The sequence below is a fragment of the Melozone crissalis genome, unplaced genomic scaffold (genome assembly GCF_028551555.1).
Source record: "Melozone crissalis strain CALT ecotype California unplaced genomic scaffold, PUWL_Pcris_2 ptg000023l_1, whole genome shotgun sequence".
Taxonomy (NCBI): Eukaryota; Metazoa; Chordata; class Aves; order Passeriformes; family Passerellidae; genus Melozone; species Melozone crissalis.
The window spans coordinates 35,093,272-35,109,235 of record NW_026535801.1 but is presented as its reverse complement, the minus strand read 5'-3'; the positions used below and the strand labels follow the sequence as shown (position 1 = coordinate 35,109,235).

The following is a 15,964-nucleotide window of genomic DNA, read 5'->3' as shown; positions in this document are numbered from 1 at the left end:
TCCCCAGCATTTTGTTGTTTTCCAATTTAAAAAGCGGGAGGAAAATTATTTTTCTATGTGACCTGTCTCTTTTGTCCATGGCCATTACTGATTTGATTTCTTAAAGATCAAAATAAAATTGGTTGTTCCTATCTGCATATAAAGATTCTGAACATCAGCTGGCATCTGTCCTTGCTTCATCATCATCAACAGTTCTGAAAGAACCCCTGGAAGTTCTCCTGCTTCTCAGAATTTTAAGACAAATTAGTGTCTCTCCTGGTGAAAACTGTTATACTGCAGCTACTGTACAGATTGGATTTTCACCCCCTTTTTCCTTTATTGCATGTACAGTAAGGTCATTTAAACTGGAACAAAATGTTTGTCTGCTGTATTTTAAATTTCAGTGCATGATCCTGCTTGCTTTCCTTGTGATACCAGCACATCAGAGGAACTTCACAAGGTAGTCATGTTTTCTGGAAAATAGTTTATTGAGTGCTTAGGGAATTAAAAACTACAAGGTTTTGCTTGCAGTTGCAGAAGCAAGAAAAAAGTTAAACATAAATTAGTTACCTGATTTGCTACTTATAGTGCCTCTGAAACCCTCATTTTAATCAGTCATTGTCTGCCATGACCTTTATATGAATACATCTGGCCCTTAAATTTATGTAGCAGAATATTTATAGATTAAAAAGTGCCTTTCTATGGCATAGGGCAATATTTATGAAAGCTGATGGAGATTTTCAGTCTTTTTACTAGGTTTCACCTACACCCACTTGATTTTTCTGGCATAAGTGACTTTATTCCATAATCCACCAGGAATAAGAATTAAGTAATTCAGTCAGTGGAAAATAAGCCCCACTTGTCCAGAAGCTTTAGTTGACAGATCAAATAAGAGAAGGGAAAAAAAAAGCAGCCAGATAGTAACTGCAGTTACTCAAAACTACATTTGTTGTGTAGAATTTCCATTCCAAGTATTGTTTTCATCTTCTCCATCATCTTGAGTCCTCAGTCTATAGATTTTGCCTTCTTTTTTGAAGTCTTCCCCCCGCTTTTCCACTACTCGTTTCCTGACTGCTTGCCTAGGGCACAAAGAACAGTGAGGTTTGACAGTTTCCTCAGTAATAATGACACAAGAGAAGCAGCAAATGCAATAAACACACATCGTCCATCCTTCTCTTATCCTCAAGAATAGTTTTCTTCAACCCTTTGTTTCCTTGGCAAGCAATACCCAGGTGAAAATTTGTCATTTAGCAGTCAGACAGAGTGGCAGACTCTCATTTTCCCTGTCATTGAAGCAATAAGTGGCTTCTTCACCAGAAACAGCCAAGCAGCTCTCCTGGTACATGGGAGATCTCATTCTCTAGGCAATACAAAACCTGTCAAAACCAGACTTCATCTGCTTCTGTTTCTTGAACAACCATCCCCTAACAGTTTGATATCTCATTTTTAACATTTTTATCTTCCAAACCGCATCAGCTGAAGTGAAGCTCACCTTTGTAGTTACAGTTAATTCCCTATTCATAAATAACTGCAAGACAATGCTGTTCCTACTGTGTAATTGGGAGTTCAGTTCCCCACTGCAAGATTAAAGCAATTGCAGCAAGAGGCTGGAGAAACAGCTGCCTGAAGCACTTTGCCTTACCTGCTTTGCTCGAGGCTGCCCGAGGCTGAGGGAGCCGAGTGCTCCTGCTGGTGAGCAGATCTCACAGAGGGCTGCGAGGGGGGCGGGCTCGTAAACAGGAAGTTGCTAATGAATCTCCAAACCGCTAGGAGGGGGTAAAGGATTGTGCCCAAGAACTTCCACAGATCGCTGCCCGAAGCTTGAACAACAGAAGTCGCAGGTCTTCCCGCCTGTCATGAACACACCAAGCAAAGCTGTCAGGTATTGAAGTCCTGCTCTTGTAGACAGAGTATTTCAGGCATCCTTTCTAAGCAGCTCAGCAGACACAAAGAAACAACTTTGGTTACACCTTAGACAAGTATCTAAGACAAGTCACCATTTATCAGAGAAACTGCTCCAAATCAGTCCTGACAAAAACTAGAGTAATTTTGCAATCTTTAGACAAAGAAAATCCCCAAATTCAAGCCAAATACCATCATGGCCAACTAACAGCAAGTATCCAGCTACTGTACTGCTGTTTGAAAAATCAGACACACCAAAACCCAGCACCTACCGGCAGCAGCACTACTGAAGCACTGGGTGCCAACTCGAGTTCCAGTAACTTCTTTCCATAATCTTCTTTGGTAAACTCCCTCCTGGGGAACATTGTTGCCAGTGAAAAATTGCCATAAGTGTTACCAACCGTCTGTGAAGCACATAAAGAAAACATTTTATTTATGACTGCTCATTTTCAAACAACTGCATATTTGCCAGCTGAGTATACCTTAACAAGAGTTTTGTATCAAACTATCAATCATCTTCAAAGTAGGAGATGAAATATTGTTCATTTTTCTCTATATCTTACTAATACACACTGCAGCAATCCAAAGGCACTTGGTGGCACTGGAGAAGGCTGCTAAAACTCCCTTCAAATACCCAATAAGGAAAGGAGTTGATGACAACTCCAACATCATAACAACTACTTGAGGCTCAACAAATCATATCCAGCACCTAGGTGAGAAACAAAATGCCCATATTACCTGTGCAGCAAACTGCCTGGCTTCTTCTAGCCGTGCTTCAGATGGGAACTGGTTGGTGAAGGAAGATCCATCGGGGAGGCGGAACTGAATCCTGGCTATTGCACTGTGGGACAGGCATTGGGGTCAGTCAGGACATGAACACTCACAGACAAAGGCTCCTGGGCCTTGAGCTTGGTACTACTGAAATGTGGCAGAGAGGGACAGTCATGCTGCCCAGGGCAGTGCAGAAGGGTTGTAAGACTGAATTCACAGTGGAGAACCACCTGCTGATCTCAATGGATCTCTTCCACAACTCCATATAAGGTTCCCATAGGTTTGGATAATTCTTAAACCAGCAGTGCTGGGCAAAGCAGGAGACAGCTCTGACACGGGCACTGATGGCCCCAGCACAGCCTTGCTGAATCCAAGCCATCCACACACAGCCCCTGGATCTGCACCAAGCTCCCCAGCAGTGCTGGCATTATCCAGTCATTCTGTCCAGGCATATCTTTGGCATTCTCACCTTATCTAGTACCCCACCAAGCTCCATTATACTGGTATTTAAATCAAAGCTCAGCCACAAAACAGCTCTTATCTAACTAAAGTAGCACACCAGTAAAGGTGGTCAGTGTTTCATGATCATGAATGTCAAAAAGATGAAAGCTCTCAAAGAGCATCACGTTCATGTAAACAGCTACCTTTAATGTCACTACTTAAACAGCTCAACACAGCAACATGTTGTCAAGAGATGAGGAGATATATTAACTCCTTTAAAAAAGTTTCTTTATCTCTCTCCCCCAAAATGCACACTTGTGTCTCTACTGCAACTCACCTTCGCTCCCTTTGAGCTGCCTCTTTTCTGGCCTCTATTTCAGCCTGTTTAGCCTGAAGAGCTGCAGCTTTTGCAGCTTCTGCTTCTTCCTTCGACTTTGCAAAGCGAGCTGCCCTCTCAGCACGATCCTGTCAAGGATCAAAGGGAAACCTTAATTGTGAACATAACTTGTTGCTTAACATTCATTAGAGAACTGTGATCTATGCTCATGAACCAACTGCACAGATACAAACAGACCATATGGAGAAAAGACAGTGGAACTCAAAGAATTATTCAGTGCGAAACTGCACAATCTCGTGTCATTAGCCAAGATGACACTTCTCACTGAGTCACTTCCCACAACCAGTTGTTAATAGATGATCTTCCCATGCAAGCTCAACACTCCAGGGAAGATAAAGGCAAAAACCTTACAATGAGTTACACAACTGCAATTCTGAGTGTTCTATACCAAAGCCTAATAATGAGGAAGAATTTCAGTTGTTATCTACTGTTTACATCCATATATGCACACACATATATATACTAACTTGGAAAATAATCCTCCTCACCATTCTGAGAGCAGTGTTCTTGTGTCTGTTCTACAATTAAATATTCCCTGTGCTTCTCTTTTAGCACCATGCCTAAATTGCAATTATTTTTATGTTTATATGATAATTCTCCACTAGACTCAAGCAATATGACAGAAATGTTTGTTCATATAGAATTGTGAAGATGAAAGCAGAAGTTTCATTTTATACACAGGAAATGCAACATAAACCCCAAACACAAAAATTGTTACTATACAAGGCTAAAGGATTCCAAATGGAAAAATGAATAATCTTTCAAAGCCTCAGCAAATGAGAAAAATTATCATTTTAGTACACTGTGAGAGAGAGAAGCAGCAAACTCTCTTCCAAAATGCAAAATTTACCATTGCAATCTGTTGCCTTATGCGCTCTCTAGCAGCCCTCTCTTCTGCCTTTTCTCTGTTCCTTTCCTCCAACATGCGTTTGGTCAGTTCTTCTTCCTGTCGTCTCTTGTACTCCAACATTTCTTTGCCAGTTTTCCTTCTTTCAATTTCTTTCTTAATTTCTTTCTGAATAGAGAGATATAAAAATTGAAGCACAAAATTGCTTCAGGCAAGAGAAAAGACTGAAGTATGTTTGTGTAAGAAGGAATTAACTATTTATTATTTATTCAAATAAGGGTTAAAAAAAACCCAACCTGCAACTGCAAGAGGTTTTACATTTTTGTGTTACCTGTTCTTCTTCTTTCCTTTTCTCTTCTCGTCTTTCTTCAAGCTTTTTTGTTAACCTAAATTTAATAGAGTGAAAAGTCTTATCATTGCAGTATTTTCAAATGTTAATGAAGCATTTGCAAACCCAGGAGAACACATGAAAATGAGCTGTAGCACAGTGCTAATAGCTCGTGTACCAGCAGTGATTCATTCCCATGCGGGTGCACCTTCCATGCAAAGGGCAATGGTGATTTCACCACCTCCTTCCTCACTTCAGAGCTGTTCTAACCTATTCCTTTTGTCCCTTTTCCACTCATTAAATGAAGATTCCTGCATTTTCTTGCTGTCGAACCAACTTATGAAGATATACAATAAGCAAATACTATTTATGATCTGTGGTAACAGAAACACTAAATCTCAATCTCTTTTTAGCTATTTAAGCCATCTGGTTTCTTCTGCACATCACCTCCTAAAATGGTACACAAGTAATACATAGCCCTGACATAGATGCATAAGCATCTGTCTCAGCTATCCAGAAAAATGCCTCAGAATAAAGATTAACTTAAAAGAACAAAGTAAATTTCTCAATACAGATTGGCAATAAAATCCCAACATAACTGAAGTCTGGGGAAAGGGCAGGCATGACCCAATGTGAAAAGCTGGATAATCAGAAAAATGTATGGTAGCTGTTCAAAAGAAAGTGGTAATTACCACACAGCTTGGCCTCTTTCTCCCCCTTGCAAACAATGCTGTAGATAAATTATGCATTATTTTAAAAGGAACACTGATAATTATATTAAAATATTGACTGCATTGCCCTATCAGTGGTAAGTAAAAAATATACCTCTTGTATAATAACTTTAGAAGAAAACTAAAAAAAGAATGAAAAACATTTAAAACATATTTTAGCATCATAAATATTCCTATTTGCTAAACATGTGTTATGGTTTCAAACAAGATATTTCAAATATCAATTACTTACTAAAAACAAGTTTATAAACAATATCCTATATTTAAAAAAATTTATAATGAATTAATCATGTTTTGAACCAGGTGTTTCTGATCACCATACTCCAAAAAACTGAACTCAAGTCATTACTGTTCACTGATCAAAACACCAGTCTCAGAATAGGATTCCACAGACTTTTTCACTATCCCTAAACAACAAACAGTCATCAAATCAACAAGAAGAAATAAGATGACAGCTCTATACAAAACCTAGCTTGGCATTTTATTGCACCAGTTTCCAGTGCTTTGAGTTCTATGTTTCAATTAATTCAAGAACCCGCAGCACACATATCCTCTCTATTGAAGTTATATCAAAGGTGAACACTTACAGTTTTCCAGATTACCTCTTTCTTTCAAAGTACATGAGGAATTATATTAATTAAAAACCTGGTTTGGTGTCAGCCCTAGTATTGTCAGAGACATGTAACAGAACTAAGACCACATAAATATTTGCCAGATGACAACAGATAAAGGACCAAAATCCTGTAATTAAACATGTTTGTTAAAAAATCCCAAACCAACCCAAAACCCAACAAAACTGCCTCCTGAGAAACAAATACAATACATTAAGAAGTCTGCAACAAAAGACTTGCCTTTCTACTTTGAGTGTAAGATCATTCACAGGCTGAGCATCATTTGCTTGCTCATCTGCAGAATTAGTTGCTTCCTGGCTTGCTTGACCTGAATTTGCTTCATCTTCAAGGGGTTTACAAGAAAGCAATGCATAAGAAAAAACCAGAAAAGGTGCATTTCTTATCATAACAATTATCAGGCTCATTGCTAGCCACAATTTGCAGCGACTGGGATATCTCATACAGGGTTCTGTTACTTGGACTCCCCCCCTCAACAATTTGGTTTCAGGTTACTAAGCCAAAAAAACTCCTTAATTGAGCCCTTTTTCAGGAAAGCATACACAATTTTATTGAGTTATAAACTCAATAGATTCCTCACTTATTAAAACTAAGCAGAATGACAAGTTATCCTTCCCTCTAGACTTGCACAAAGCATTCTGGAATATCCCACATTTTTCCTCAGCGAGTCTGCTCAATATATGGCCTTTTATGTACCATCATGTAACAAATTAAGAAAAACCATTTCCAAAGCAAATGAGGTGGCATTTGAGGTGGCAAGAACACTAACCATTACCAGCAGAAGATGCTATTGTCTCAGGCATGAGAGCCTCAGCAGAGTCACAAAGCCCTGCTCTGGATTCTGCACTTTCTGGAGCACCATCAGACTGAGAGGAGGGACAGGGAGCAGCTGCCTGACTGCCGTTCTCCACAGGCCGCCCCTTCCCCGTGTGCATCTAAGAAAGTGGGAAGAGAGAATGGAGCCTATGAAAGTTGAAGTATTTTTCACAGGTTAAAAAAGGTCAAGACTGAATTATTAGTGAAAAATCAGCCCTACTGAAAATACAAATCTAGAATTACCGCATATTGTTGAGTATGGTACAATCATGCATTTCATATATTTTTCTAATTTTAGTCTTGCACTTGAAATCAAAGTGATAAAGCAATCTACACTTGTATATAATTTTATAAATCCACATTACAGAACAATATTACATAACCACATTATAAGCTGAAGAGTAATCCCCTTCAAGGTGAGTTGTCACATTTTGTCATTCCAGTTTAGAGCTCTTGACACATTTCTCCAGCACTGTGGGTTTGTTTACACAGGTGATCTAAACCAAACAAAAATGAATGCAGCACACGTTCACAGTGCTTCAGTGTGTACTGAACCCAAGGTTGCAGATTTTATTGTTGTAACTCCCTGGTTCTGCTTCCACCAGTAACTGCCAAAGGCACAAGCTAACGGCCAGGGCCCCTGGAAGATGCAGCCTGTCAGCATCACCTGTTTGACTTTATGGATTCTGGTCACGAGCTCTTCCACAGAAACGCTGCCAGCAATGACTTCCAAAGGGATTCCATTGTCTCCTATAAAAAAGCTGGATGGGACACACACCACAGGATCTGCACAGGCAGTTAAGGGCAGTGAAAGGCAGGAGGTGACACAGAGTAACTTCACAGGGCACAGCAGACCTTCCTACAGCTTCTAGCCCAGTGCTCTCATCTCCAACTGCTCACCAGCAGCCAGGGCCACGGGAGGAAGAATGAAGAAGATGCTGGCAAACATTACAGGCAACTGGTAAGCATTTCTTCTTTTCTTTTTATTGGTTTAGGCTAAAGTATTTTTCTCCAACTTTTCAGGCAACTGATTATGCACTGACTTGAGAATATTTTGTTTTAGTGTCAGACAACATCTTAAGTAGACAGTTATGAACTCTCCCAAGCATGAAGATATCCAAGTTAGGAATTCCCAGCATCACACAGAATTAATGAGCTGTAAGCAGTGACCTCCTTGAGGCAGGCAGGGCTTTACCTGCCTCCACACCTGGGTATGTGACAGACCCAGGCCACTGCTTCTTCCCCCTCCTCTGCACCTCTGAGCCCCAGCTCATAATTTAAGGCATTTTTTGTTTGTTTTCTAATGCTAATTAGTGGGACCAACAGGTTATTTAGATTACATAAAGCTTTAGATAATTTTCTATTTAGAGAATTACATAGGATTAACATAAAAAAAACCCAATTTGCTCACTTTCTCTAATAACTGACAGCTAGTTGAATACACAGATGGTATCTATTAACACAGTTTATTGCATAGTTTTGTGCCAAAATAAGTATTTTCAATAGCATTGCTTGTAAGTATTTGTCTTAAGAAGGGTATTAACTTGTAAAGAGCAATTATCTGTAATCATAATGTAGCATCTAAACAGATCTCAAAGGATACAAATTTGAGAAAACTGCAGGCATGCTTCACTGTTTAAAAGAAAAGATTCATTTAGGAGTAGCAATCATTTTGCAACAACTTTAGATTAAGTCTTTCATCATAAAAATAACTGTCCTACAAAACTATTTAAATACTTGAGAGAACACTAAAAGCAAATTTGCACTGCATCTTATCATTAGCATTCTGCAAAAGTGTTGACATGGTGACAATCCTTGGTTATCACAGTTGACTACATAAAATTAGGAAAGCAGTGCTAAAAGGCAAGTCAGGAAAAAGAAATCTAGTCTATTGAGCACAAATAATGTAGTAAATCTAATAAAATGTCTATAGAGCATTTCAAAATAATACATTTGGGGAAATGTCAGTGCACTTTGTGTACATGGAGTGGAACACAAACATTAACAAAAATAGCTGAGTAATTTACCCAGGAGCTTAAATGCTTCTCCATTCTATGTGCTACAATGGAGGCAAACACATTTTCTCTGGGGCTTTACAGATTTTTATCTTTCTGAATTCATGAAAGGTTTTTAATTCATTATGTAACTTGGCAAATGAAGAACTGCCTCTAGCACTTGCATTTTTAATAGCATTTTTGTGTCTCTTCCAGTTGAGAAAGGGCAACCTCAAGCATTCTATTACTAGTACTGGAACACAGTCTGAAATACTCAATGAGTATGTGCAGAATTGACATTTTCTCAGGCTTCAGGAACCCCAGGAGTACTGAATTCACTTCTGTTCTGGAATCCTGTATTTACACTATCTCCTAATCAGGGTGAGGACTTCAAGAGCCTCTTTCTTTCATCATCATCAATGAAAGACTGTATAAGAGACAGAATTAGAATAGGCTCAAACCTTTTGGTGTCAATTTTAATAGCAACAAAACCATCTGATGCAGCTTCAGTCACCTTCTCATCTTCCCACCTTGCAGCCATCTCAGTAGATTGTTCATCTTCACCTGCCAGACACAGCACACACATGAGTTAAACCCACCACAAATTGCTGTTTCTGCCCTGATTTTACCTTTCCTTCAATCCCTTGGATTCACCTTTGTAAAACACTCTAGGGATTATTTTCAAGTCAGTTTACAATTATTATTTTTAACACTCTGGAGACAATTCACTCCAGCTGGTTCACTTTGATATGTCAAAACTATCAAAAAACTTCTGCTTGCCCTTCATAACTTTAATTATATATTAGTACATCAGCTGCTAGTAGATAAACCTATGGTCTTCACTCCCTGTAAATACATAATTCAGCAGGTAAGGTTTCACAGTTTGACAGTGTAAAAAAAATCCCCAAACCAAGAAACATTTATTTGCAAATTATTTATAACTTAGTTTTGTATTCAACTTCCTGACATTAACAGTAACAGTATGATGGGAGGAAAAGGTGTGAGGAGCACAGAACAAGAATAACAAATGCAGAGGAGATCCTTGGGTAAGAGAAACTGAAAAGGTGTTCAGGGGCCACAGATTCAGAAGTGTTATTTTAATCAGATGAAACAGATCAATCATACATTTATCTCCTAAAACACCAGTTTAGTGAGGCTGTGGGTTAATAAATAGATTCTGATGAATATTAACCATCTTTCAACAAGTACACTGGCCTGCAACCATTTCTTTATCTTCAATCTGTATTAGTTCCTAGCAGCTTGGAATGGACTGCAGCCTTGATAAAGAATCGAGTCACAAGTACAGAAGTACAGTAGTCCTTTATTCAGTGACAACAACAAACCACTTGTTTGTTTCATCCCATTTGCCATTCCATGCAATATTTTTGACTTGTTCAAGATCAGGAGTTACCTGTGGAATCTCCCAGTGAAGTGCTGCTATCTGGTCACAAGGCCTCTCACAGGGGCATGTATCAAAAATACAATTTTGGAAAAGTGGTTTCAACCACGTGTCTCAGTTTTCCCTGGTAATTACTGGAGCAAGTAAGAAAGCATCTACCTCTATTATTATTCTTCTGCATAAGCAAGCAAATATTTAGGCTATTTTACGTGGGAACCTTTCCTCCTGCTTGAAGTGCAGTGCTTCCAAGTGTGGTCAATGCAGCTGTTGTGCCCAGAGCAGCTCGGCCTCCTCTCCTGTTTCCAAGTGCTCCCAGGCAGGCAGCTGCTTCACCACACACTGTTTGTGAGGACATGTGCTCATCTGATTAGGCTACTAAAAATATCCAAATGCTTGCCTAACACCAACTTTTCCACACAGCCAACTGCTGGAGAAAAAAGAATGCTGAAAGACACAAACAGGGCAGAGGCTGCTCACAGTAGAGTCTGAGAGATGACTGAATGAAAATGCTGAGAGCTCGCATTTTATAAAGCTCTGTGCCATGATGCACTGATTAATATTGTCACTACCCACTGAACAGTTGCTTATTCTCATACATCTTTTTGTTTTGATAACCCTTTCTCATTTAGGGGTTAGGGTTCATTTATTACAGTTTGTAGCAGTAATTATATCCTGAAATCAAAACTGCCAGGTCACAGGAAAAGCATTAGAAAAGTCAAGAGGTCAAGTGCAGCAGAACTTGACATAATTAATAATTCTGCTAAACACTGAGCCAGCACAACAGCCTTAGAATTCTGGATCCCAAATCTCTCAGATTTCTTGTTTCTCAAACAAAAAGATCACTCTATTTCACTTAGTGGAATGATCTGTAAACAACTCAGTCACACTTCCTCATCTCTTAAACCCGATCAGGTAAATCTACATAGGGAAAACATAGATCATTTCTCAAATGATTCACATACTGGACAAGACTCTTTTTCTGCAATAATTTATTTCCTGTATGAAGAACTTACTCAAAACCATCACAGGCTGTCAGAAGACTTTAATTCTCCACAGCACACAGTTATCAGGGAAGTGTTTTCCTTTCAGAAGGAGAGAGAGAAGCCCAACTTACTGCTCCATGTCCAACATTTCACAACTACTCAGTAAGAGAGGATTGCCATTCTGGAAATGCCAGGAGCCAGGACATTAAACCACTCACCTCCTCCTCCTCTGCAGCATTTCACTTCTTTAACTTGCAAAGTGCCTTGATACATCTTGGCTACAAATAACTAACAAACAGCTTATGTGTGCAAATCACCATTTTGTCAAAAAATTAGTAAAATAATAAAGTTATGAATAAAGGGAGGAGGGTTTCTACAAACATTATTGAAACAAAACATTTTCAGTTAAACCTTTTTATTGTCACACACATACCATTTCATTTTTCCACTCTGAAAAGCACTTTTTATGAGTGGCCTGGTATTTTAATGATCAGAACATGTCTAACCTTTGGAAAGATATAAAATAATCTGCAACACCTCAGTCAGAACAGAGAAGGTATTTTTGTTCATTTTGTATCAAATGAACTACCAAGTTTAGACTAGTGACTCCAAGGATCAAATGCTACAAAATCATCTGCAGAACAGCTACCAACAATATACCAGGCATGTTCATAAAATTATAACGTATTCTGGGCTGGGAGGAACCCAAAAAGATCTTTGAGTCCAACTCCTGGCCCTGCACAGGACATCCCAAAAATCCTCCCATGTACATTTAGAGAGAGCATTTTCCAAATTCTCCCTGAACTGTTCCCTGAGGAGCCTGTTCCACTGCCCAACAGCCTCTGGGGACAGAAGCTTTTCCTGATATCCTGCAGCTCCCCTGACACAGCTTCACACCATCCCCTGGGGCACTGCACTGCCAGACCTGTGTCACTGCCAGGAATCCTCTCCATGGCACAGAGTAACCCCTGTGCTCCCCAAACACAGCCCCCTCACCTGCTGTGTCCACAGGCCCACAACATCTCACCTCAGTATTTCAAAGCAGTTTCCTGAGGCAGACCTGCTTGACCTTATGCTCTCTGGGGAGAATGGAGCAATCCCTTTCACTGCAGCTTCCCATGAGTTCATCTTTAATACCCTTACACCATCCTGTCACCAGAATGTGCCATGAGGGTTTTAAACACTGAGCTCAAAATGCTGGGATTATGGCTGCAAGCAAAAACGCTTTAGGAGAAACCTGCTTGAACAATGCACAGTTACAATCACAAATGCCACTTCATTTTTAAGATAAATAACCACATTATTCCTTGCTTGACTAGAAAATATTCTGGAAGCAGAAAGAATAATCCATTTCTTCATTTTCTAGAGAAAATGTAAGTGAAGTGCAGAGGAGAGGGAGAGTGGAACAGGCAGATGGTGGTGGAAACCAGACACAGATGGACAAATCTGTCCAATCAGAATTTCCTAATTTTGGTCAACTGTACCTAACAGCTATCCTACACAATGGCTGCCCCAATACAATTTCAATTTCTCTCATTATTTTTTCCCTATACATTATTGAAGTGTACAGAACCAAACACTGCTGAAAGCCTGCTCTCCAGGTGCTTTCAAATGCCTGCATCCAGTGGGAAGTGTGGGGTGTAAAGGCTCAAAGTTACCATCACTGAGCAGTGTGAAACACATTTCTACCCAAACAACAAACCCAATCTGTGCTAACACAAAACCAGACTATTCTTCCAGCACTCCACATCCTTCAAACACAGCTGCTTCCACACACACTGAGAAAGTTCTTGGGCTTCCCAGCTGCCTTTGCCAGCACACATAACAGAACAGTTCCACGATCAGCTCTGGCACGGGTCAGCTGCCCTGATCCCACGGTGCCCAGGGTGGAGCAGATGTGGGCAGAACTCTCCAACCCTTCCCTTTCAGAGATGTGCCTGGCTAAGTCATGCTCTGCCTTCTCCAGGGCTCACAGGAACAAACAAAACAAATCCTCACAGCACACACTGTGACAAAACTAGGTTACATCCCTGCAAGCATAAATGTATCTCCCCTCTGTATCTACAGATTCCTACACCCACCTAGTCAACATCAGAATCTAATGGGCCCCATTTTGTGCAGAACTTTTCATAAAAAATATTGGACATAAGTTACAACATGCATTTCTCCCTGATTTATGTATCAAGCTGAAACTACTGAGAGGCCCACCAAAGTCCCTCTGTCACTGCCCTCCTCAGCTGGGCAGGGGAGAGAATGTCATGGAAGGTTCATGGGAAGAGATAAGGGTAGGGGGAGATCACTCACGTGTAATCTTTGCAGGCAAAACAGATTTGATCAGGGAAAAAATTTATTTAACTTATTACTAATCAAAAATTAGAGCAAAATCATGGGAAATGAAAACAAATCTCCTCCCACTCTTCCCGCAGTCAGTTCCTCACATCTTGTCTCCGCTGCTCCTTCCTCCTCAGGGGTTGGACTCCTCGTACTCTTCCAGCATGGGGTCCCTCCCAAATTGTGCAATGTGATTCCTTCTCAAGGGCTGAGGTTCTTCATGAACTGCTCCACCCCGTCCCTTACTCCAACACAGCCCAATCTGTGCTCTGACAAGACCTTGATTTCTATCAGTACGTTTACTATCCAGCAGAAAATGCTGTTCTCCAAGTACACGGAGAGCTGTGTTAAAGGAATTTAACAGCACTTTTCTGTGCACATCCCCTTTGGGAGTGAACTTGTTGAAGCCACGTGAGTCCCACAGTTCAATAGTTCTTAGGGGAACAACACTGAGTCACACATTCAACATTGTTACTGTTTCTTGACGCACCCGAAAATCTTCAAACCACGAGCGCCGAAGGCAACAGTAAAATCTTAAGAAACAACGCACTCAGAGATACGCAAAAGCTCAAAAATAAGTTAAAGAGCTTGTATAATCACAGAATATCACAGTTTCAATCGTGTTGGAAAAGGCCTCTGAGACCATCGAGTCCAACCTATGACAAAACCCCACCTTGTCACCAGACCACGGCACTGAGTGCCACGTCCAGCCTTCCCCTAAGCACTCCCAGGGACCTCAGCACCGCCTGGACAGCCCGTTCCAATGCCTAACCACCCGTTCTGGGGAGAAATTCCTCCCAACACCCAGCCTAAACCTCCCCTGGCGCAGCTCGAGACTGTGTCCCTCTTTCCCATCTATTTTTTTCATAGAAAAGGCAGCGTACACAAGACGATGTGAATTCTCAGAGGTTCCAATTACGGTGTTATGAAACAAGCACTGTCGGTACGAGGAAAGGAAACAAAACACAAGGAGCAGCCCGGAGAGCTGCGCCGGCGAGAATCGGGTGCAGGAGCGCAGAACGGAGGGACGGCGGCACCTCGGACGGGCGGGGGCCGGACACCGACACCGCGGGCTGGGGCTGACACAGCACAAATCCCGCTCGGCGGGAGGGGCGGCGGGCGGGACACGGCCGGGAAGGCGCTGCCGGGCCCCGCCGGCAGGGGCGGCGGGCGGCCCCGGGACGTACCGTACCGTACCTGCCACGAACACGACGAAGACGGAGCTGCGCTCCTTGGCGGCGGCGATGGCGGCGGGGACGGAGCCGCCGAACCACATCGTGGGACCGCCGGGACCCGCCGCCCTCAGCGACACCGGCACCGCGCCTGCGCCGCCGCCGCGCCAACCGCCCCCCACGCGCCTGCGCGCGCCGCCCGGCGCCGCCGGCCCCTGATTGGCGGCCGCGAGCGGCACGCGCCACGTCCGCCCGCCCCCTCCCCGACGGCGCGCGGGGGGCGGTGGCGGGTCCGGCCCCCTCAGCCCGGCGCCATCTTGGCCCTTTAGTCAGGGGCAGGAGTGTTTCCATCGGCAGGCATCGCCCGGTGCGCTGCTCCGCTGCCGAGCGGGCTCGGGCCGTCAGGAGGGGCGGCGGGAGCTGCCCGAGTTTAGCCCAGGGAAGGGAAGGCTGAGAGGGGATCTCATTTATACACATCCTGCGGGGAGCGGCTGAGGGGGCGTCCCAGCTTGGTGAAAAGGGGGCTCAGGGGGACCTTGCTGCTGTCCAGAACTCCCTGACAGGAGGGTCGGCCACGTGTGGGTCGGGCTCTTCTCCCACGGAACCAGCGGAAGAACGATGGGGCAGAGCCTTAACCTGCGCCAGGGCAGCTTAGGCTGGACATCAGGAAGAATCTCTTCTCAGAAGGGATGTTTAGACATTGGAACTGGCTGCCCAGGGAGGCGGTGGAGTCACGGTTCCTCTCGGTCCTTGAAGAAAAGCTGGATGTGGCACACAGTGCCATGGTGTGGGTGATGTGGTGTTTGGTCAGTTTAAACTCGGTGATCTCAGAGGTCTTTTCTAATCCAGTTGACTGTGTGATTCTGTAATGCAGAATAAATACCTCAAATCGAATATAAGTATCTCAAAGTCAGGTACCAAGAGGATGATGCCAGACTCTTTTCAGTTGTGCCCCATGACAGGATGAGGAGCAATCGACATAGACTAAAATACAAGGAATTTCACCTCAGCATGAGGAAGAGCCTTACATTAGGGGTGGAACAGGGAGGGTGTGGGGTCACCCTCTCTGGAGACTTTCCAAATGCACCTGGACACGTTCCTGTGTCACTGCTCCGGGTGACCCTGCCTTGCCAGGGGCTTGGACAGGGTGATGTCCAGAGCTCCGTCCAACCCTGACAATTCCATGATTCTGTGAGGTAGCTGCCAGAAAAAGGGGCACCTCCTGCACCTGGGGCTGGAGGACC

The 15,964-nt window shown here is 42.6% G+C and overlaps 1 protein-coding gene across 2 annotated transcripts; it reads right to left on the bottom strand.

The window, feature by feature from the left end:
* Positions 1-443: 443 nt before the first annotated feature.
* UBXN4 (UBX domain protein 4) lies at positions 444-14,876 on the bottom strand. Of its 2 annotated transcripts, none has more exons than XM_054278155.1 (13): positions 14,746-14,876; positions 9,297-9,399; positions 8,445-8,473; positions 7,509-7,627; positions 6,795-6,960; positions 6,248-6,350; positions 4,669-4,723; positions 4,341-4,505; positions 3,431-3,558; positions 2,620-2,722; positions 2,154-2,285; positions 1,622-1,830; positions 444-1,058 (listed from the first exon to the last, which is right to left on the bottom strand). In XM_054278155.1, exons 1-13 carry the CDS (start codon positions 14,822-14,824, stop codon positions 920-922), a joined length of 1,530 nt encoding a protein of 509 aa, XP_054134130.1. In that variant the 5' UTR covers positions 14,825-14,876; the 3' UTR covers positions 444-919. The 2 variants fall into 2 exon arrangements, with proteins under 2 accessions (XP_054134130.1, XP_054134131.1); XM_054278156.1 differs by having other exon boundaries at positions 6,801-6,960.
* Between the last annotated feature and the right edge of the window lie 1,088 nt (positions 14,877-15,964).

Excerpts from the sequence above, each read along its gene's own strand:
- UBXN4 (XM_054278155.1), bottom strand. The coding sequence starts at position 14,824 with ATGTGGTTCGGCGGCTCCGTCCCCGCCGCCATCGCCGCCGCCAAGGAG. Across the intron at positions 4,506-4,668 it reads AAAGGAAAGAAGAAGAACAG|AAAGAAATTAAGAAAGAAAT; the intron begins GTAACACAAAAA and ends CTCTCTATTCAG. Across the intron at positions 2,723-3,430 it reads GCAGCTCAAAGGGAGCGAAG|TGCAATAGCCAGGATTCAGT; the intron begins GTGAGTTGCAGT and ends CCTGTCCCACAG.